Source organism: Astatotilapia calliptera, chromosome 12 (genome assembly GCF_900246225.1).
Source record: "Astatotilapia calliptera chromosome 12, fAstCal1.2, whole genome shotgun sequence".
Taxonomy (NCBI): Eukaryota; Metazoa; Chordata; class Actinopteri; order Cichliformes; family Cichlidae; genus Astatotilapia; species Astatotilapia calliptera.
Window position 1 is genome coordinate 22,709,002 of NC_039313.1, and position 23,412 is coordinate 22,732,413.

The 23,412-nt window shown below is 41.7% G+C and overlaps 3 protein-coding genes and 1 long non-coding RNA gene across 6 annotated transcripts; 3 read left to right on the forward strand and 1 right to left on the reverse strand.

Moving 5' to 3' along the window:
* The first annotated feature begins 193 nt into the window (after positions 1-193).
* On the forward strand, positions 194-4,375 carry LOC113033162 (uncharacterized). The gene is made up of 5 exons (XM_026186625.1): positions 194-939; positions 1,365-1,627; positions 1,776-1,942; positions 2,038-3,239; positions 3,655-4,375. Exons 2-5 carry the CDS (start codon positions 1,390-1,392, stop codon positions 4,046-4,048), a joined length of 2,001 nt encoding a protein of 666 aa, XP_026042410.1. The 5' UTR covers positions 194-939; positions 1,365-1,389; the 3' UTR covers positions 4,049-4,375.
* On the reverse strand, positions 3,098-4,971 carry LOC113033165 (uncharacterized). Its single transcript, XR_003274003.1, has 3 exons — positions 4,864-4,971; positions 3,858-3,892; positions 3,098-3,159 (listed from the first exon to the last, which is right to left on the reverse strand). It is a non-coding gene; the product is annotated as an uncharacterized LOC113033165 (long non-coding RNA).
* Positions 4,972-4,992: 21 nt separating this feature from the next.
* entpd4 (ectonucleoside triphosphate diphosphohydrolase 4) lies at positions 4,993-11,002 on the forward strand. 2 transcript variants are annotated; one of them, XM_026186627.1, is made up of 13 exons: positions 4,993-5,241; positions 5,610-5,728; positions 5,808-6,005; positions 6,087-6,292; positions 6,413-6,563; positions 6,677-6,780; positions 7,141-7,200; positions 7,374-7,528; positions 7,956-8,122; positions 8,233-8,557; positions 9,232-9,317; positions 9,429-9,590; positions 9,798-11,002. In XM_026186627.1, the coding sequence occupies exons 2-13, from the start codon at positions 5,712-5,714 to the stop codon at positions 10,030-10,032; spliced, it is 1,866 nt and encodes a 621-aa protein (XP_026042412.1). In that variant the 5' UTR covers positions 4,993-5,241; positions 5,610-5,711; the 3' UTR covers positions 10,033-11,002. The 2 variants fall into 2 exon arrangements, with proteins under 2 accessions (XP_026042412.1, XP_026042413.1); XM_026186628.1 differs by having other exon boundaries at positions 7,374-7,504.
* Positions 11,003-14,962: 3,960 nt separating this feature from the next.
* On the forward strand, positions 14,963-22,371 carry slc25a37 (solute carrier family 25 member 37). Of its 2 annotated transcripts, none has more exons than XM_026188094.1 (4): positions 14,963-16,372; positions 20,553-20,781; positions 21,132-21,188; positions 21,615-22,371. In XM_026188094.1, the coding sequence occupies exons 1-4, from the start codon at positions 16,178-16,180 to the stop codon at positions 22,148-22,150; spliced, it is 1,017 nt and encodes a 338-aa protein (XP_026043879.1). In that variant the 5' UTR covers positions 14,963-16,177; the 3' UTR covers positions 22,151-22,371. The 2 variants fall into 2 exon arrangements, with proteins under 2 accessions (XP_026043879.1, XP_026043880.1); XM_026188095.1 differs by lacking the exon at positions 14,963-16,372 and adding an exon at positions 16,379-18,020.
* Positions 22,372-23,412: the final 1,041 nt, after the last annotated feature.

Sequence of the window (23,412 nt, forward strand, 5' to 3'; positions counted from 1 at the left end):
TGGAGCTTTTGTACTCTAGCTGACCATTTAAAGTGCTTTTTACTACAAGCCTCAGTCACCCAGTCACACACACGTTCATACAAGTGCTTTTTTCGATATCTAAGTGCAGACACACTCAGGTAAAAGTGCTTAGGTATATAGATAAAATATATACATGTGTGACTGTGTGAATGAGACTTGTAGCAGAAAGCTTTTGAGCGCTCACATTGTGTAGAAAGACAAGCGGAAGTTCAATTATTTATCTTAATTGCCTACATCGATATTTACTCCTCTCAATCGTAGACTCAGTCCTACTATTGTCTTGCAGCACCATCGTGTGGTACAAAGTGGTATTACATAAAGTATTCGTATTTTGCGTCGTGGCATTGCAACATAAGTAAATGTTGGAAGGTTGTAAACCTTTTTAATTAACAACAAGTATCTTAAACACAGTTCAAGATTCATTTATAAGATTCACGAATATCAGCATTTAAAGTTACTTTACAGGCACATAATTAAAAGACTTTTCCTGAGAGTAATACAGAACGCCTTAATTAATGATTAGTATTACATTCATAGACAATTTGCTTGCAGATAAGATAACAAAAGTGATAATAATCAGTTAATTTGCATTTATAACATTTTTTTCCGAAACTTCACACTGACCTTGAACGTAACTTGACGTTCAGTGACACTCGGTCCCTCCCTAAGTTTTTCAGAAAGCCCTACCGGGTTACCAGTGAAGTCTCGAGCACTGCTTTTTTTCCGCTGGACTTTCAGACCGGGGAAGTTCACTTGAGTCAGGCAATCTGACGCGAAGTGCTCCTGGGAGACAAAACTCAGGGAAAAATGTTCCATATGACGAGCGTCCAGTCAGGAAGTGTTGAAAGCGTCAGAGCAAGGCACAACTGTGCTTTGTTTTCGCATAACGACAAGACAGCACACTGTTACATCTGCCAGGTAGGTGTCAGTGCACTGGAAACTATTCTAAACAATACATTCTGCTCCTTTCAATCTTTCCGTAACTACAAAGGCGAGTTAGTTAGACAGCAGCACTGATAGTTAACAGTTTACTGTAGCTTGGTTAACCACCCACACTCTCATTCACACACGAACACCAAAGTAGTTATTAACATCAGCTAGTATGTTTTAATGTTTAGATATGAACGCTGATCGGTGAGAGGAGGGGTGTGTGCACCGTGTCAGTTTTATATGTGTCTATATATGGGTTTTTTTTTTTAACATTGTTGGTAAAATAACTTCAATCCTAATGACACCATTCAAATTACATAAGAGTTAAAACTCCTTATCAACATTATGAATTTATGAAAGAAAGCAATTTCTACTTTTAACCCTTCATCACTTGTTGCATTTGACCACTTCAGCCCTGAAGTCAGCTGAAATCCCACAATGCCCCTATTTCGGGCTTTGGCTGAACGTGGTGGGGCGAAGGCTAGACCTGGGCGCAGGAGGCAGAGAACAGGAGACTGCTGGAGGACAGATGAAGATGGTCCGGTCCTTTCACTGAGGCAGCTGTCTCTGCTAAGCCTTGCTGACAACATGAAAAAAGTGTGGGTGAAAGACTATACCGATAACTACCTGGATCAATATTCATTCAGATACATCATGGGGCCTTTCAACTTACTCAGTGAGTTAATTAAAAAATGATAACTGGAGAAATTTAAAAAAGCAGCAGCACAGATTTGATTAAATCACTATAAGTGATCCCCTGCTGTACGTGTCTTAATGATATCTTTGTGGATGTTTCTTTTTCTACTCTTTAACTCTGCCTGTAGCCAGTGAACTGGTTGAGGAGCTGACATGCCTGCTGTGCAGCAGAAAGAAGTTGTCCAGGGCAGCCCTCCACCTCCTATTGGTTCCCCAGCTTCGAGGTCTGTCTCTGGAAAGTTGTCCTGCTTTGGTCACCCCAGCCCTCTGCACTCACATTGCTGCACGCTGCCAGGTTAGAGAGAAACCACCGCTTCCGTGTCCGTGTCTCATCTTTTACTCTGTCTGATTATTTATTGTGAGTCTGAATTTTCTGTGTTTTTGTCTCAGGATTTGAGGAGTCTGGATTTGTCTGGAGCCCAGCAGCTACCTTCAAAGGTCATTTCCGAAACCCTCCATGGCCTTCCTGCTTTGCGCTCCCTCTCTCTGACTGGCATGTCCTGTGACAAGCATGTAATCAGAACAATCGCTCACCGTTGCCGTTTGTTGCGGCATCTAGATGTATCCCACTGTCATTTGCTTTCCCCAGGTGCATTGCTTCCTCTTGGAGGTGGGGCTTTCTGCTCATCCTCAGGCAGTCCCTTTAAAGCTCAGAGTTCTGTTTCCACTTCCTGCTCTGATCAGTCCTCATCCTTTCCTGCAACCCTGGCTCCTCTTCCCCTCAGCAGTCTGCTGGCTCTGGATATTGGGTTTGGGGTACAAAAGGAAGAACCTGTGGCTGCTGCAGCCTACCTCCTTCTCTCGCTCCCCTCCCTGGAAAGAGTAGCCATGGAGGGCATAGAAAAGGCCTGCTGCCTCATCGAGCACAGAGAGTTCAGCCTGGCAGATGAGTTTGCAAGCAGGGAAGGAGTTGCCAAGCTGGAACAGGTTTGGCAGGAAAGAAGGGACAAGGAGGGCAAGGATAATTTAAGAATGAGGAGAGAAAAAACAGCAGTGGATAGCGAAAATGAGGATGAAGAGGAGGAGGGGATATCATGGGAGGAGTATAGGAGTGGGAGTGAGGAAGATACAAGTAGAGATGAAGGGCTGCCTTGCTCTCAGAGGCAGTCAGGGCAAAAAAGGACACATCGGTCACAGTCAGACTTTGCCCTGAAACTGAAGGATGTTAAGGGCTTAACCTTTGACTCTCTGGATAGTTTAGGTCGTTTATGTCCAGGCATTTGCTCCATGTCTGTGAGTGTTGACAGTAATGAAAACACTAGAGGAGGAAGCAAGGTATCTGTGTTAGCCGCGGGCCTCAAAGCCTGGTCCGGTCAGATGCAGAGACTCTCAGTCCAATTCCCAGGAAATCTGGACAACCTCCTTCCCTCTCTGTTAGTTGCAGGGTCCTCTCTGATTTCTCTTACACTTGAAGGGGTGAAAACCAACTCCTACACCAGACTCCTGCCAGTCATCAGGGCCTGTCCCAGACTCAGAGACCTGCTCATTTCTGCTGAGCCTTCTCCCTCCTTCCTACAAATAGAACATGAGGAGGATCAACAGGACAATGGAGATCTTCCACGTCTGCCTAACCTTTGCTCTCTCACACTCAGGTAAGGTTACTGCTGAGGTACTATTTATGGTATACCAGGAAGTATTGCCCGTCAGTAAAGATTCTACACTGTTTCTTTGTGTGTTCTTGTAGTAGGCTGCTCATAATGATGTTTCACATCAATCTGACATTTAATCATGCCATTAGAGGAAAATCAAGTCTATTCTTGCTGCCAGGCTTAAGAGGCCCTATTGTACAGATAACGCTGGCCTTTATAGTGTTCATATTCTTCTTTTTAAGCTTTTTTTCTGCCTCGGTAGCACCTATCTGTGTTGTGGCATATAACAAAATAAAGTGAGAGGAAGTAATTATTTGAAACTTAAGAAATGAGGCCAGAAAATTATATTTTGATAAGCAGACAAGACTTTGGCAATCTATCAAAGATCTTTCCTCATCTTCTTTGTCTCTCCCTGAAGTTTCTCCTATGAGCACAGCCAAATAAAGCCTGCCATGTTCTGGATGTCCCTGAAGACGGTCCTCAGGTGTCTCCTGACCGGTTCCCCTTTACTGGAGAAGCTCTCACTCGTCTCCCTGCCGTGCCCCTTGGACTACACTTTACAGAGTGTGCTACGCACAGAGAACTATGAGCCGCGTGCTTCTGCAGAATCCACAGGCTCACCTCTCGTGCCGCTCGGTCGGGTACGCCACGTTGATCTGCAGCGGACAGACGTGACGATTAGAACAGTGAAGAGTTTATTACAGCAGAGCAAGAGACTGAAGTATATGGATGTGAGTTGCTGCTGGCAAATTAGTTGCTCCGAGTGGCTGGCCTGCAAGAAGTGCAGTAATGTTCAAATTGTCTGGGCATAATGAAGAGATTACCAGTGGATTCACGTACAGCAAATAAAACTACTGTGCACCTTTTATAGTGTGAGGTTCTACTATAGCTCTACGAGTTTTGGCAGGTTATCACAGGTTATTTTTGCACTGAGAGAACATATTGAAATTACACTTGATGACTTGTCTTATATAAAAAGAGTTATTACAGTAACTTGGATACATTTGAAAATGTGCTGTATAATTTATACCATGTTTTAAATCATTTGTTATTGTTTTTCAAACTTATTAGAAAGTCAATATTAATGTCTTGTCTTTTCAGTAAGCTATAAATCTTATATTAAATACCACATGAGTGGATCTGTGTATGACTTATGATTTTATATCCACTATCAATCCACTGCACATGTCCAAACTATCTCAGCCTTGCCTCTCTACCTTTGTCTCCAACCCGCTCAGCCTGTGCTGTCCCTCTGATGTACTCATTTCTAATCCTGTCAATTCTGGTCACTCCCAATGAAAACATCTCAGTGCAAACATCTCCAAACCACCCACCATAGCAGATCTCACTACCATCTTGTAAATCTTCCCGTTCACTCTTGCTGTTGCCTTTCTGTTATAAATCACTCCTGACACTCCAGACTGTATGCTCTCTTTTTCACCTCTCTCTCATTGCCTTGGATATTTGACCCCAAGTAATTAAACTCGTCCTCCTACCTCTCGCATATTAAACTGTTTCCATCTCATTCATACACGTGTTGTGTCTTCGTTTCAATACCTGTCCTTAATCACCTGAACTTGCTGCACATGATCTCTGCCTGTCAGTCAATAAAAGTCATTTTCCTTACCCTGGTGTCCATCCGTGCGCACAACTCAGTATAAACCTTTGACACCTTTCTTTTTCTTTCCTAACTTCTCCCTTTAAACACGATGATTTCACATCACCTGGGGATCATTTCTTACCTAATTCCAGGAAGTAGGTGGCGGTATTGCACAATAATCCCTACATTAGACGTGGAAGAAGAAAAAAACAAGACGGGCGGCTGTTTGCTCACAGGCTTCCGATCCGGGCTACGCGGAGATAAAAATCAATCACCACGTCTCGACTACCACGTCACTCACCGGATTCCTTCTCGTACCTTTACGTTAGTTAGCCAGAGGTTAGCATCTGGCTGCTAATAAACGCCACATTTTCAAGAAAAGGGGGGATTTTCACACCTTTCCTAGTAAGTAATAAACCGGCTAGGAGCTGTGAACACGTCACATTACCGGTTTTATAGTGACGATCAGTAAAAACGCGCAAAAATAGGATCATTTAGCTTTCTACTACAACCAAAGTCAAACGTTATTAAACACAAACGTCTGAAACGCAAATGTTAGGTCGTGTGAGCGCTTATCGGCTTTCCTTTTATAAGCAGTGCTTTTCCTGTTTGGCTAATGTCTGTCTGTAGTTTAAATACGTTGCCTTTACAGCGATAATATGCTACATGTCCTGTGTCGTACCGGCTCTGCGGGCCTTCTTGATAAAAGAGCTCAAGTTCCCCTCAAAATAAAATGCGAATAACTGTTAATTTATAACATTGCCCCCTAAAAGGTCACAATGATAAATGAAGACATCAGGACGTTTGGAACAAGGCAGATATTCATCTTCCAGCTTCATGCTTTATAGTGATAAGTAAAGCAACAAGTAGAAGAAATGTCCATCATGGGAAGGTTGGTTTCTCCTTGCATACCTTTCACATATCTGTGACGTTTCATACTTTGCTGAGGCTCTCTTACCTTTTGTTGACAGGATCAGCTTTTCGTGCCTTTTCCCAGCTTCGTGGCACTTCAGCCTCTCATCCCAGGTTCTTCCTCGGCTCCTGATACCATCAATCAGACAGCTGCTCTTCATCAGTCTAGTGGTCTGCCTCATAGGGCTGCTCTACCTGCTGCTTGTTGCTGGAAAGGGGCACGTCAGCTGGATCACAAAGGAAAATCACTTCCACAGGTTTTACACAACTACTATCCAGTTGTAGATGTCCTAGTAAACATGGGAAGCATCATTTCTAACTTTTACGATTCTCAACAGGCATTTAGCCAGGGTCACTGATATCGACGCAACAGACACAACCAACCCCAACCTGAACTACGGTCTGGTAGTGGACTGTGGCAGCAGTGGCTCCAGGGTGTTCGTGTACTGCTGGCCCCGGCACAACGGTAATCCCCACGAACTGCTGGACATCCGGCAAATGCGAGATCAGAACCGCAAGCCAGTGGTCATGAAAATCAAGCCAGGTGAGATGTCCAGTGTTTGGCTCAAACTGTTATCACAATATTATATGGTGATGCACGCATTTCAGCATCTTGTACTGCCTTTTATTTACCCGCTGCGATCTAATGTGTGTTTTCCTTCAGGTATTTCCGAATTGGCTAAAACACCGGAGAAAGCCAGTGATTATATATACCCACTGCTGAGCTTTGCAGCCCAGCACATCCCCAAACACAAGCACCAGGAAACACCCTTGTATGTCCTGTGCACAGCTGGAATGAGAATCCTACCCGAAAAGTAAAACCCCAATAAGAATAAAATCGTGAACTACAAATCTGTTAACACCTGAGCTGACCTGAGTTACAGTTAAAAATAGCAAAGTTCTTGTTATTTTGTTTGTTTGATTTCAGTCAACAGGAAGCACTTCTGGAGGATCTGCGCACAGATATCCCAGTCCACTTCAACTTCCTCTTCTCGGATTCCCACGTGGAAGTGATTTCTGGAAAACAAGAAGGTGCGTAAATGGAAACGTAATTTGAATTTGTTTATTTCAAAGGGACAGTGCATGTAAATGAACAAATCAGTGAAAATATCGAGTTCCTGGCACGTTAGACGAAAACAATAAACAAGAAATTTAACACATCATCAGACAATTTACAACGATGTAGTTCAGGCAACAAATACATAAAATTACAACATGAAATTTTATAGTACACAAGAATGAACATCAGTGTGTTATACAGAATGAGAATGGTTTGTGTTGTTTTATATTTAATACAGTGGGAGTTTATTTGATTCATCACTTTGTAGCCACTGAAAAGTTTTCTGACACTAAACCTTATATCATAATTTACTTTGTATTTATTGGTTTTAGGTGTCTATGCTTGGATTGGAATCAACTTTGTCCTTGGAAGATTTGACCATGTGCACAATGGTAAGAATCCAAGAAGGTAGCATTGCAGTTGTGTACTAAGTTTTTGCCACTAAAAGGCTGTTGTGCTGCATGTTAACTAAATCCATGGAGACTTTTGTATCTGCTAACGCGGTGCTCATACGATACGCCTTCACTAACTGAATCTCAAACCCCTTTGCTCTCGATCACCCAAGACGGCGAGGCTGTAGTGGAGGTACATGTTCCAGGCGGCGATCAGCAGGAGATGCTGTTGAGGAAAAGGACTACAGGTGTCCTGGACATGGGTGGTGTCTCCACACAGATTGCGTACGAAGTGCCCAAAACTGTAAGCTTTGCTTCTCCACAGCAGGTTATTATCCACAACCAATTCTGTTTTCGTGCTCTTTGGTTTTTGCCACTCACCCTCTGTTTTTCTCCCCCACTCCCCTTCTTCCACCCTCTATCATTTCCTGGTAAAACCTGTATGATCTACTCTCCATTCATCACTATTGACTCTACTGTAAGCCAGCTGCAGGCTCAGCAAATATGCCACTGATTGACTGTAGCCTCCCTTGATAGTTCATCTCTGCTTCTTTGATGTTTTGAGATGCCTTATTTGAGACACAATATTTAGCTTTCTCTTTTATTTTCTTGCCTCGACTATGGCTGCCCTGCTCTAATAATAAAGGTGTGTTTATATGCATACACGCACTTTAGAAGTGCGGGTGTGTAAATTTGAATATGCGTAAGTAGAGGGAGGGAGTCACTTCTCGTGCTGATGTGTGTTTGCTCTGTAGGAGGAAATCGCCAAGAACTTACTGGCCGAGTTTAACTTGGGGTGTGACGTGCATCGCACAGAGCATGTGTATCGTGTTTATGTGTCCACCTTTCTGGGTTATGGAGGAAATGCAGCACGCCAAAGATATGAGGAGAATCTCATCAGAAATACTGCAGCCCGAAACAGGTGAGATCTGCAGGTCATTCTCTTGGCTTAATTAAACTGTTTTTGGGCTTGTTTGTTTTTTTTAAAGGTGGCACTACACAGTATTGCGGATATTTATTATATTTATTCAGGCTCTTAGATCAGCATATTGGTGAAACAGTGGAGTCTCCACTGCTGGACCCATGTCTACCCACTGACCTGCAGGATGAGATCGGCCCACCTACGCAGCACCTGTATCTGCGAGGCACTGGAGACTTTGACCAGTGTAGGCAAATTCTCCAGCCATTCCTAAACCGCACCAATGACACCCAAACCTCCCTCAATGGCGTCTACCAGCCGGCAATTGACTACAGCAACAGTCAGTTCTATGGCTTCTCTGAGTTCTACTACTGCATGGAGGATGTGCTGCGCATGGGTGGAGATTATAATGCTTCGAAGTACGCCAAGGCTGCCAAGGTGAGTGGCGCTAAAAAAGTTTAAGTGCCAGCAGAGCTCCACGGTACTAGGTGGTGAGCGCAGAACCTGCTGAAGGACCCTGATGTCACTTTCATGGGCTCTTTCTGACAGTTTAGTCAGTGACATACACATGAGTATCCCCCTAGCTCGTGTAGGGCTCTGGAAGTGTTCCTCCTGGTCCTTCAGTCTTGCTTGCTGAGTTGATGCCCTTCTCCTTGTATGTCCTCCACACTCTTGAGACTGTGCTGGGAGACAGTAAACCCCATTGTCATAGGGATGCACCATGCTCGAGTAGCTGTGCAACTTGAATGGGCTGGGGGAACAATCTCATGCTACCAGTAGTGGCAAGTGCCATCAGTAAACAGGGATGATGGCAATGGTGCTCACCACCTGCTAAACCACTCCCTTTTTGAGATGTGTTTTGTTACCTCTCCACTGTACCTGTTTTCAATTTGATTGAAAGCAGGTGAAGTTGATTCACAATGGCTCACGCTTGCTATTAGGGTGGATTGATCCCTCAAGTTTAACTTTATTTAGGCTGTGATGATCCAGTGTTCCTTTAACCCTTTTGAGCAGTGGAGTAGAGTTATTTTGAGCACTAGAATGGTTATACTAATGTTTATCATTCACTTATCATTGGAAACTTTGCAGACATTTTTATTAAACATTTACAGAGTTATTGTGCCACCCAGTGGAAGATTCTGAGGGAACGCTTTGAGTCTGGGTTATATGCCTCACATGCAGATCTCCATAGATTGAAGTAAGTCAGGACTCTCCAGCAGTTTCTGAAAACAACATATAACTTGTCACGTTCCTCCAATATCTCTGCTGCATGAATGTTCAGCATGTGCTGTATTTTTCCTGTCTGCAGGTACCAGTGTTTTAAATCGGCATGGATGTATGAAGTATTGCACACAGGCTTCTCTTTTCCAACCAATTATAAAAACCTAAAGACTGCTTTATTGGTCTACGATAAGGAGGTCCAGTGGACTCTTGGAGCTATACTTTACAGAACACGGTTTCTGCCTTTAAGGTAAGATGGATTTTCTCGCACATGTTGCCCTTTCCTTGTCAGTTTACTAATCAAGCTTTAAGTCATTTTGCCCAGTGAAAATAATGCTGTTCATGTGAATGAGTGCAGCCATGGTTAGTTGAGCTGGATTTCACTACAGAACTCTCAGTCTTTGTTTCCCAAACTGTTGTAATATGTGTGACTTGTTCTTGTTGTGACCTCTTCCAGGGACATCCAACAGGAAAGCCTGAAAGGAGCGCACTCTCACTGGCGACACAGCTTCTCCTTTGTCAACAATCACTACTTATTCCTGGCTTGCTTCTTCATCGTTTTGCTTTCTATTATACTGTACTTACGGCGACTCCGCCGCATTCATCGGCGCACAGCTCAGCGTTGCACCCCCTCGTCTGTACCGTGGCTGGAAGAGGGCCTTGCCTCGCCAACAATCCTCATCAATCTCTAAAATTTGTAGAGCGTAAAGTCTGGGCAGCGCGTCTGTTTCCCATTGCCAATTTTCGCTCCTTTTCTCTCTAAAGCCATCTCCTTTGTCAGTGACTCTTTGAAGGCTGCTCCACCTTAATGTGTTTTGAGAGATGGTACAAATAAGGAACACCTTGCATGAATCTTCAGGCTTGCCTAAGGAAAGTATGTGCGATTAAGTTAAACATTCATAATTATATTTTTGCCTGTCTAATTCAGAGGGCAGCTGCCCTTAAGTGTCTCTTATTTATTTCCAGAAATAAATGGTACTTTATTTCCAGGTTATCCATAGGGAAATAATTTCTTAGTCAAACTTTTTAATTTCACAAAGTTTGACAAATAAACTATAGTGGCTTTTTTTTTTAAATTTCTATTTATGTGTGGATATTTACAGTTCTGTATGCCTTTGCCTTTTCTTTGTGCATGTACACATCTTTTTTGTTGTTGTTCTTAAAGTTAGATGAAATAAGCACTCCCCTATTTGTATAGAAACCTCAAATGCAATTAATTATAATCAGTAGAAGGGGAATTTTTTTTTTTTTTTTGCGCTGCAGTTGAGAAGCACGTCTAGCAGGAATAGTCTTTTTCTGTTTGAGTGTGTCTGTGCGCATCGCTCCAAAAGTGACAAGTAGCCTTGAACAGCTATGCTAGTGCAATACATGTCTTATCACTGCAATGCATCTACCCTTTTCTCGTGAGCCTCAGTCTTTTCTAAGGCCTTGCTGAAAGTCTTGCGTGTGGATATCTGGCTGTTCGGTTGGATACTGTTGCATATGTTTATGTTTAGGCTTCGTTTTCAGAAGCTATCATGTCACTGCTGTGTGTGTGTGGGGGGGGGGGGATTGTAAACAAGAGCACATGCCCCATTATTTATATAATGAAATGTTTTCACAAATGAATGTGAAATAAATGTGACACTGCAACCCAGTAATAAAAATTTTATGCTATTCTGATCTTTTTTTATTATCTTTTGGATTAAATGTAAATTTCGTGGTCTTTGGGAGTAATGTGAACACAAACCTCTCTGTCCTCTTTTATTCACCAAATGTGGTTTTTAAACTTATTTCCTGTTTAAAAACTGCATGGGGAAAAAAAAATCAATCAATGGTAATAATCAGCATGTAGCCAATAATGGCCACAGGGCTGCAGGGTTTTTTTGTTTGTGTGTTTGTTTGTTTGTTTGTTTTTTGCCTGTCCTGTTTGGTTCTTTAGTCATCAAAATTGTTGTCTGAAGGCCAACAAAGATACCCAACGAATTTACTTTACCAAGTGGATCATCAAGGCCTCGCCGTATTGGTCCATTTGATCAACCTTTGTTATTCATTTTTATTTTTAGTTGTTACTGATGGGCAGTGGCGGTCCTAGTCTGTTTGGTGCCCCGGGCGAACACACAACATTTCACCAGAGAGAAACACACACATATGAAGAGAGAGAGAGTATGCATAGTATGCAAACAGCCATCATAATTCGTCATACAATGAGAACAGGACAAATCAGCAACTGACAATGACTAATTAATATTAAAATCTGTAACAATGTATTGTTTGGAGTTTAGTCTGTTACTGTTACTATTTTTACCATTTCTTTTTGGAGCAACTGAAATCCACATAATTTCCTTAGGGATTAATAAAGTATTCTGATTCTGATTGTTTCAGGATGACCTGCCATTATCCAATGACACATCTGCTTACCTGTATCTTTTGCTCGTTTCTCTTCCTCTTCTTTACTATTTTTTCTAAACTGAGCACCTGATGGCTTTGAACTTTTCTTGTCCATCTTCCATTGGTTTTAATTTTGCACTCCAGTATGAACACAAATCCCTCAACCCGAGGATCGCCACAACATAACCTAATAGACCTTTTCTTACTCTTCTTATATTTATTGTTTGTTTACTTGCACTGCTGTAACTGGAGCCTCGTCGTCTCGTCTCTCTATATACTGGACTGTGTGTAGCGGAGATGACAATAAAGTTTACTTTGACTTCAGCAGCGAGCAGGCACACCGAGGGCTCTCGCGCTCACTTTTCGCGTATAGAATTTCGGGGAAAAAAAACATCGGTGCAAATTATAAGTCTGTATCATAATGTCTGGTGTTTCGTGTTTGTTGGTTTGTTTTTATTTTGTTTTACTTTGCGAGTTGGTTATTAGATGCTCCAGCCAGCCAGTGAATACCCCGCTGCCCCGCCCTCTCCTCCCTGTGCAGCAAGCAGCAGGCGCACCTCGCAAACGGAGGGCGCCCTTACTCCCAGCAAATGGGGCAGCATGAGTACGAGCAATGTTTTTTTTTTTGCCGAGATCTCCTGAATCACCTGTTGAGAGAGGAAAAAAGCAAAATAGAGAGCAACATAATAAACACAACACCACTGCATGAATCTAGCTAAGTGTAAATAACAGTAAATACTAAAAAAATAAATGTTTTTGTGCAGCACGCAGGACCGACAGCGCACAATGTGCTTTGAGGTAGCAGCTAAGAAAAGTGTAGTTTGTGTCTATGAACAATGAACACCTGTGTGCACACCTGTGTGGATCCGCGCGCTGGTATTCAAAATGTTTCTCCATGTAACAATCTGCTAGAGCAGTGGTTCTCAAACTTTTTTTTGCTGCTGTTTTACAAGAAAAATGTTCGTGCCCCCCGCCTCCATGCACGCGCACACACAAACACATCCTCCAACCACACACACCCATATTTTGCTCCATTGTGGTTTATTTCACACCTCAAACATTTAGTAAACAATTAAACAAATACAAGTAATCTGCAATAAATGACAGGTAGTAATAAAATAAACTACTAACTCTTTTACGCTACGTCCACACCTACACGGGTATTTTTTGAAAACGCAGCTGTTTCGTCCACACTTAAACGGCGTTTCGAATCACCGAAAACGGAGATTTTTTAAAACTCATTTTTTGCGTTTGGACGAGGAATACAGAGTTCATCACGCAACTCAAAGGTATGTGCCTTTTCTCAGGTCACGCTGTGCATCACGTTATTGTTTACATGAGATGAATTGCACAATGGCAGATAGAGACAAAATACTGTTAATCTGACTATCTTCAGTTTTTACATACTTACATATACACATGCAGTTACTGTCCCTCCATTTAGAAAGGCAGAGGCTTCACGGTGTAATTGTTTTACATGTAGTTTCCTGTGTAATAATATTCAACATTGCTATCAATACATTTTTCAAAAAATGCCTCTCTGTGCAAAATCGGTTCAAAAACATAAACAGCTGTGGGATACTGTTTGTCCGTGGTTTGAACCGGGGAACAAATCGTGGCAGGATCAGCCACTGTAACTTTACTGTATAAAGAGCTAACGTCTCCAAAATGTCAGGAGTAGTTAGTCATTACAACAAGTGTTTGTGAATTAAAAATCAAGAATGTGGGATACTGTTTGTCCATGATTTGAAGAGCCCAGCGCTGCTGCCGACAAGGGAAAACCAATTATGCAGGGAGACCTACCTGGCACTTGTGCAGGTGAAACCAAAGGGAAGATTTGCTTCACCATATTTTCTAGTCTTTGGCTTAGAATGAAGTTGGTTTGGAAACATATTCAGCGATGCTTCATCTCCTGCTTTGGGTTTGTGTGGGAGCCCCGTGCTAGCAGTGTGGAAGGCTTGTTTTTTTTGGTTTTGTTTTGTTTTGTTTCCCTTTTCATACCGCCCCCCCCCCCCCCCCCGCAATGGCTCTGCGCCTCCCCCCCCCCCCCCCCCCCTAGGGGGCAGGCCCCCCACTTTGGGAAGGTCTGTGCTAGAGGGTGTGGGGAGCCATAGGCCTGTCCCCCAGGGCATGAAGCAGGCATGGAGGAGATCCAGGCCTCGACATCCAGAGGCCCCAGAGAGCGAGAGCCAAAGGAGGATCATCAGAGGGGCATTCGTGCCACCCTCTGCAGAAACTGCTGTGTCACCATGCAAATACTTAATTTAAAAAATAGTGTTTCCAAGCCACAGTCTGGCATTGTTGTGTTGGATATCTGCTCTGTTACAAGGCTGTAAGTGCTGCATCACTGAGAATATTCCACTCGTGGATTTGTTTCCAAGCAAACAAAGTCATGCACACAATGCAAAATCAATGTGACCTGTCTTGAGAACGAAGCAAATGAGCCATGTGGTGTTTGAAGTCCTCAGCAGACACTCCAATAGTAACATAAACTAATGCACTCGCTTATTGTTGCTTTGAGTGGAAGATAAATTCATTGCCACTTTTGCTAGAATTCAAAACATGTTCTAAACTCCCACGTTTGTTTGCTGTGAAGTAACCTCTCAGACTGAACTCGTGTCTCAATATTAGTATTATATATACTGTTGATATTATTAGTCTGTTATTAACAAAGACTGACATGATTACATGCAACAGTTTGTGAAGTACAAAAGGCAGGCTGGTCATTTTCTTTCTGCTTTTTGCTGCATCATGTCTCTGGTCTCCCACCTTCAGCGTTGTAATAACCAGCTGTAGCTTTAAAAGTTCATTTTTTATTGGTACACTACCTGTTCATGTTAACCTTTTTGTGGTATGTGATATGTGAACAACAGCTGTAACGGCACCCTGAAAACAAGTGGCTCTTTAAGGTTCTTATATTGCTGAGTCACTGGGATGTCACCGTGCCTCACAAACACACCCTCAGTGATGCAATATGCTTTTTCCCATTGAGCTTAAGTTTCAGTCAATAGTACGTAACATAGGACAGTTTAACTCATTTTTATAGGTATGATTACGATGTTTTTGTTTTGATTGAAGACAAATCCCTTAAAAATGCTATTGTGTGACCGATTAATGGCTCAGAAAATGTTTTTAAAAAGCAGTTGTTCTTGTTCAGATCACTCCCTGTGATGTCAATCAGAGGGTGGGGTGGCCTGACCACTAACTCTTAAGAGCAGCTGAATCCAGTGATAACCGCTGCACACACTGGGATCTAGTGGAATATCAAAGTGAATTTGAAACTTCTGTCCTGCAACATGAGACAGGTATACAGTATCTAAAGACATATAAATAATTAAGAGTAGAAGATGTAATGAAAAAACAAGGAATTGGTTTAAATAACTGGCCTCCAGCGGGGTCCTTGGACTAAAGCAAATGGAAGGAACCTGTGAGGTAGTCCAACAGTTTGACAACAATGTTACACTTTTTTTGGGAACTGGAACTCAAGCGTGTGTGTAAAGCAGCTATTTTCTGAAGCTTCTGCTTTAACTGTAGGCTATTTCATAAGACTATCCACATGACGTGAAGCACGGATGATGTGTGCAGATCTGTATGCTCAGATTTAAAACGGCAGGTGAGGGTGGTTTGTGTTAAAATAATGTTTTAAAAAAAGAGCTTTTCTTCCTTCCCTCCAGTTAGGCAAACATGTGTTATCAAAGGTTCAATGAGCACTACATTACAATAGTGCCGCTAAAGCAGCAGCTAAGATATCACTTAAGATAAAAACAAAAAAGATGTGCACTTCTGTGTTTCTTTTGCTGAATAACTACAGATGTCGCCCTTCTTTTGCTTCTCCAGTTGTGTTTCAGAGCTGTAATTGCGAGTTATGTAACATGCACAGTTCAAATAATTAGTAAAATATAAAGAAGAGTTATTTCTTAAATGAGCGTTCATTTCATATTTATGTGGCATTTCCTGGAAGGATAAGTGATCCTGTTTGTGTACTAAAGTCGGTTTTTCAAGTACTACGTGATAGCGCCATATGCGGTGTAGAGAGACCACGACTTTTAGATAACTTCCCTTTGACATAAGACGATTTCCCTCATGGTTATTGCACATATGCTGCCTGATAGGTAAGCCACACCTACTTATCTAGTCAAGCTGGACTATGAGATTGCACTTTTGTCAAACCCATTCAAAAACGGAGAAGGAAATCCAGCATGGATGGACAACTTGTAACAGTGGGGCTGTTGAGTGTGAGAAGAATCTGGCATGGAAAGTTTTCATTGGTCGCCTAAAGCAAAGATCCCGCCCGAACATTAACGACATGAAACGCGAGTGGTCCATATTAATACAACCACGCCCTCGGTCGTTACGTCACATGGGCGCTGGAACTCCAGTAGTGATGATGTTGTGGTTATCCATGCCGCCGTTACCTCTCTTGAGTGTTGTCTGGTAAGGGAGAGCTTCTGGTAGAGCTCCCCACGCATGGAGTTGTGCTCGGACCGTGTGGTGGCAACGCTGGATATGTCGCAGAACAAAAGCAAAGACGAGGAGCCTTTCAACAGTGACGGGGACTACGAGAGCTTGCCACCTCATGTCTCCGTGACGACCCACATGACAGCGGGAGCAGTGGCTGGCATACTGGAGCACACAGTGATGTACCCCGTGGACTCTGTCAAGGTAACTCACCGCGAAGCACAAGTTCACACTTGCTTCGCCGCCACAGATCATTCACCAACAAGCTCCAGAGCAGCGCTAACTGTCCCGACTGTCTACCATAGCTCGCTAACGAGCGCTAGCTATAAAATCTCCGGGCTGCCCATCCTCGGTTAGCCTTGGTGTTAGCCTTCGTGGTACGAGCTGGCTGAACAAACTAGTTTCACAGGCTCGTATGAAGTAAATCAGAGTAAAGAAATATGATAGTTAAACCAATCAAGTACAAACAGTTTCGTTTCTTTTTTTCTTTTCTTTTCTTTTCTTTTTTTTTTGCTTCCTGCTCGATACAACGATTAACTTGCTAACATGTGAAGCTTCCTCAACGCCCGGTGTAACCTTAATTCATAAGAGGCACATATTAGCAAGGTTAAAGCAAAGTTCAGAATCACGGTTTTATTTTCAGCCAGTGAAGCAAGTTAGGTATTCCCGCAGTCGTTGTAGGCAAAGTAAAGGTCAGGTCTGAAGTGTGGTTACATCACATATCAGACTTTTTCCAATATTTAAGGCAAGATTTATAAACACCTTTCTGTAAGTTATTACTCTGTAGTGCACTTAAAAGCACACTTGTGGTCCCACACACCCTGCCACCCCGACTAGATGATATCACTAATTAATAAAGGCTAACAGAGTCCTACCAAACTGTGTTTGATAATGTGGTTATTATTGTACTGCAGTCTACATAGAGCTTCAAAGTGCATATACACTCGTTATATACAGTGTGTGTGGCAGTAAACAGGTGTTATGTACAAATCTAACCCACTGTTTGGTTTGTGACCTTCGCTGGGTCGTGATGACCCTTCTACCAGGTTAAAGCTGTTGGTCTAACAAAAAAGCTGGTCTGTGTTCTTCAGACTCGTTGAAGCAGCTGTAGTTGTCTCTGCTTGTTTAAGGGAAACAAACACACTACACGATAGATGCAAATTTATTAGTTTATATATTTTGTAAGTCAGTACAAGAATAATAATGACATTGGCTTATAATTTGGCACAATTTTCGAAACTGTGAATGCTCCCAGTTATTTTCTCTGTTTTCAAATATGAGTATTTGATGTGTTTGCTACTTTTTGTTAAATGTGGGCTGCTGTTCAGACAGAACATTTTAACACAGCGTGTGATCTTGGTTTCTCACATTATTACAGGCATCACCATCTATTAGCACAGGAAGAAAATAATGAACACAATATACATTTCATACAGCAGTTACACTCCATTAGAATGAGAAAGCCCATGTTTGATCTTGACTGCTATTTATATAATACTACTACTACTACTAATAATACTAATACCAATAATAACTAGTAATGACAAATGGCAAGCCAAGAACATTTTATTTGCCTTTTATTTTTTAGCTTTGTGTAAAACTGATCTAGTGTAGGCAAAAGGTGAACGTGAAGCAATAAAGGATTAAATTACTGACTCTTTGGAACAATAATGAGTACAGATTATTTAGTTTCATCTAAACACAATGACAGTAAGTCATGAGTAGGAATGACTGGATTTTTAATTGTCTAACCTGTTTTGGTTGTACACTTGATAGTTACCAGACAAGTTTATAAAGAGAGGAACGTCATTTCTCCCTCCCATTAATGCCATGTTGAAACTAACACCTAAAGGTAAGTGTTCAGTAACATAATGAAATGAGGGTCCAGTTTTGTTAAAAAAAACTTGCATCTGTAAAGTAAATAGTAAACTGGGCGGTTTAGGTGTGGTGAACTTTGTTCCTTTCATTCCTCTCTAAATCCTGCTCACCAGTTATTTTCTAACAGAGTGGCATTGTATTGATGGTGCTTTATTTTGTAGTGCTGCAGTCTCCTAACAATAATTTTGATTCGGCACAGACAGCTTGATTAGCATAATCCATAAAAGACACTCGATCCTCTTTCCCCACAGTGTGATAGTCTTGACATATTTCCACACTGACCTGTAGGCCCTTTGTTGCACAAGCCTTGTTGCTGCTTCCTCTTGACTTTTCAAAGTTTTCATAAGCGCAAAGAGCTGTGGATGCACTTGCTCGGTCCAGGCTTTATACAGTTTTGAAATTTTCCATTTTAACCCATTTACGTTTTCCACATTACACAAAAAAGACAGATGAGATTTTAAGAGATTGGATTCAGAGCACACTGTACTTTATTTCTAGTTAACAAACTCAAATTAGGAAGCTGTGTGGTATGTTTCACATAGGTTTTGAAATGCGAGTTGCAGAATGACCGACTTGGTGTTATTTTGAATTTCAAGCCTGGTGAATCAGGCTGACAATCCACTCACTGTATGTTTCAGTCTTCCAGTAAAACATGAGACTCATCTGGGAATCAGGGAGGGGCTTCTGTTACTGTTAGGAGGGGTGTCTTATCTTTGTTGCACACATTCGGAATCAGCCTCACACAGCAAAGGGTGTGTGTGTGTGCAGTTGCGTTTCTCAAGTGTTGATTAGTAAACGGCCACAGAATCACAACAGACAAAGCTAAACTAAAAGACAGGACAGTGTAAGCCATCAATGGTCATGTTTTCTTTCAGCACATCATAAAGGCCGCATCGATATTTGCTTCTGGGGATTGTTGTATTACATCAGCTGACCATAGTAAAAGATATATATAAGACCATGAACCACCTATTTTTTTTATTTATTTATTTTTTACTAGTACCTGAAAACACCATTATAATATAATCTGCTTTAAAAAATCATCTCCACTGTTGGACAGTTTTTGCATTTAGTCTCATTTTGAGTTCATAGCTGCAGATCTTTCTTATCCATACATTTTACACCATGGGCCACATGCAGCCCACTTTGATCTTAAGTGGGTGAGACCAGTGAAACTCCACTTTGTGTCAGTGTAAAGACATTTAACTAAACATGTAATCCCTGATGTCTTTATATCAGTGCAGTTTCATCAAAATTTGTATTTTTTTAATGTGATATATATGTAAAATAAGTGAAAAACATCTGTTTTAATACTTTCCTGTAGTCATAATAATGTACTTTTATTTCTATGGTAGAACATTTCTGTAGTAAATGTAGTAGATACTTGAAAAACTGAGGTCTTTATCAATTGAAAAAGTTGTAAAACTTAAGAAAATACAGTAAAATGTACAACACACACACACAAACACACACTTCTTAAAGCCATCCAGTGGGCCAGATTGGAGTCTTTGCCAGGCCAATTATGACCTCCAGACCTTATGTTTGACAACCCTGCTTTTTAAGCTTCTTACTACACAGGCACTGAGTGTGATGCATTATTAGTATTGGAAGGTTAAATAGTGTTATTCCACAGTTTTCATTTCACAGTTTCAATTCTAAATACAAATTCCCAGGCTGGTTTAAAATCCCTTATTTATAATGTTTCCTAACATGATGCTGAACCTTAGTCAGTTAATTTCCAGAATTGATCTCTTGGATTTGGTTACAGCAGAAAAGAGTTGTGTTGCACTTCAGATGTTTTTATCATGTATTCAAAAAGTTACCACAAAAATCTAAAACATTTGCTGCTTGTGGTTATTGTGTACCCAGCATTATTTAATGTTCAGAAGAAGTTGGGGGTTTAAAACAAGACCAATTAAATTACCTCTCAGTTCCTCTCCTGATGGTGTGTGACTAACCATTCATATCAGTTCCTCTGTTTTAAGCAGACAGTTTTGTCTTCTTGTGTGTAAATGCAGTGGAACAAGCTTAAACGTAAATTGCACTGCCAAGTTTTATATGCCCAAAGTTCCCAAATCTGTGTCCTGCGGAAATGTAATTGATATTTTATTGTCAACCCAAAGGAAGGAAACACAGGGGAACATGCTGAGGAAGATAGACTTGGCCTATCTCCTGAGCCAGCCCTAGATCGCCCCGCAAATACAAACATGCTTTGTGTTGTCCAGAGAACTTGGCATGATGGAGTAAAACAAAGAGCTGCCACAGCCTCCTACGCCAGCCTGGGAGAGATAGAAATCACTCAGACTCAGGCTGTGACACTGCCAGGAGCACTTACTGTCAGAAAAATATAACACTTACAAGGACAAATATGCCCAATAGCAATGATTTGGCTTATATCAGGTGCTGATTTTAAGGCCACACTTGTGCGTTCATACCAAGACCTCAGTTGGATAATGTAACTGTTGTGCTGGAATAAATGATAAGCGATCTTTATTATTTTCTTCAGACAAGGATGCAGAGCCTGCAACCGGACCCAAATGCACAGTACAAGAGTGTGTACGAGGCTCTGAAAAGGATCATCCGGACTGAGGGGATCTTCAGGCCGCTGAGAGGTCTCAACATCACTATGATTGGAGCGGGGCCTGCCCATGCACTCTACTTTGCCTGCTACGAACGAATGAAACGCTCACTGAGCGACGTCATTCAGAGCGGCGGCAACAGCCATTTAGCCAATGGTACAAGTTTCTGCATCTCAACACAAACCACTTGACTATCTACACTGACTGCTTTTACCGTAGACTAAGCATCACAAGACTTGGAGGAGCTGAGTTAGGAGAAGTCATATCCTGTTTACAGTGGCTGGGACAAATCCCAATCGCAAACACGAGAAATCCAAACAGCGTGTGTTATGATTGGGATATGCCATTTAAGCCAGTGTCTTTTTTTAGTAAGAATGGTAATCCAGCACAGCCTTTACTAAAATGCCAAAAATAAGGGTGATATTAGTCATAAACTAATATGGGGATGTCTTCTTTTTATTACTGCTTCAGATATTTGACGTGTCAACGTGTGTTTGTTTGAATAGGTGTGGCTGGTAGTGTGGCAACTGTTCTTCACGATGCAGTCATGAATCCAGCTGAAGGTAAGAACTGAGAACATTTCCTAACAAGGTACTTCTTTGCCTTTTAACAGTGTTGGTATTTTGTCCTTTGTCACTAATCCTTCTAATAAGAGTTATCTGTGTATGAATGCACTTTTTCCCTCTGTCCCGCTCAGCTTAGCTGTTGTACAAAGTGCACCTGAAAATTTACTTTAGCAAATGCACTGAATGAATTTTAATACGCAGATTAAAGTAGTGTGTGCTTTTTATTTCTCTCTAAGTAAAGTTTTCTCAGACTTGCACCGCATTCCTGCTTAAAATTAGAGCTCTTAAAAAAAAGAAGGGCTAATAAATCACTTTATGGTTGTTGTTGTTTTTTTACCTTTTTTATCAGAGATATTGTGTGCAAAGCATGAAATTATATAGAATACATGCAATCAAACACACTAACACCCTTCCTGTTTCCAGTGATAAAGCAGAGGATGCAAATGTACAACTCTCCGTATCGAGGACTTTGGGACTGCATCCGAACTGTAACATATACTGAAGGCGTTGGAGCCTTCTACCGCAGCTACAGCACACAACTGACCATGAACATCCCCTTCCAGGCTGTTCACTTTATCACCTACGAACTGATGCAGGAGCAGTTAAACCCTCACAGACATTACCACCCCGGTAGCCACATATTGTCAGGCGCAGCAGCAGGAGCCGTTTCCGCAGCAATTACTACTCCGCTCGATGTCTGCAAAACACTGCTCAACACACAAGAGAACATAGCGCTCAGCTCCATGAATGTCAGCGGTCACTTGACCGGTATGGCGAACGCTTTCAGGACGGTGTACCAGCTCGGTGGTCTGTCAGCCTTCTTCAAAGGGGTCCAAGCTCGGGTTATATACCAGATGCCCTCCACCGCCATCGCCTGGTCGGTGTATGAATTCTTTAAGTACTTCCTGACAAAGCAGCAGCTGCCTCAGGAGCATGAGGCGGGACCTCGCCCTCTCTAACAGAAAGTGCGTTTGAGCAGCACACAGGTGGGCTGATGACAGAAAACTCCGACATGAAGGTGTAAGAGGTCTTGGTTTTTTTCCACATGCTGCTGATGAAATAACATGAGTCATTTTCGCACAAGGAAGAATGGTGGGGGTGTGGCAGAGAGAGAAACACTCCTAACAGTGTGTTATTTTTCAGTTAATAATGTTCCACAACCATGATATGCAACAAAGATCACTATATATATATATATATATATATATATATATATATATATATATATATATATATATATATATATATATATATATGGATGGATGGATGGATACTTGTAGAAGAGGTGATATTGTTCTTCCTCCAGTCCACAAACTCACCAACCCCAGCTTTTCCAAACTCTCCCATGTTGTTTGTTGTTTCTGTTTCTTAATATTGGAACTCTATATTTATTTTCTTAACATGTGTGTATGTGGGTGCGTTTGCACAGAACCATCACAGCACATTCTTTATTTGCACGTCTCTGCTGATGGGACAGCTACACGTTCCAAGTGCCTTATAAGCATATAAAACCCTGCTTAACCCTTTTTCCTTTTCTGTTCTCGACATAGGAAATCTTCCCATATTTACATTTTCTTTGGTCCAAGTTGCATCATGAAAAGCACACAATTCTGTTAGAATGAATTATGAATGAATACAGGCTCTTTGTATTGGCATCAGTCACATCTGTTAAACGCACACATAAATCTGCATCAATTCTCCTGATTGTTTTGGGGTTTTTTGTATTTTTTATTTTTTTTTTAAATTAAATACTAAATACTTTCTTCCTGCCCCCTGAGAGATCCCGTTTCTCTCTCGGCATGAAGGTGTGTAGGCCGTAGCGGTCCAGCTTTTTGCCTGCACAGAACTGCAGTGCATCTGAATCACGCACAATTTAAAGATCGTTCGCTGTTACTGAAGACAGGCAGCTTGTTTATGTGTATTCAAAACACGAATACACAGCGGTGACTATTTCCGAGAAGCCTCTCTGTTAGCCTGGTGTGATGTTCAGCTTTCGTGTGAATCGTGCTGACCGTGAAGATTAAAGCTGTACATTGTATGTAAAATGCTTTTTTATTTTTATCTTCGGCTTTAGCCGAACACGCACACCCCCTGTGATGCAAAGTGCAACGTGATGACTTGACGTCAGACGTACACTTTGTTACCATGAGGTCAGTAAAAACTTGATCGCATCAGTAAGGGTAAGCAGGCATTGTTATTTCTTTTATTTTCACTCATCCTG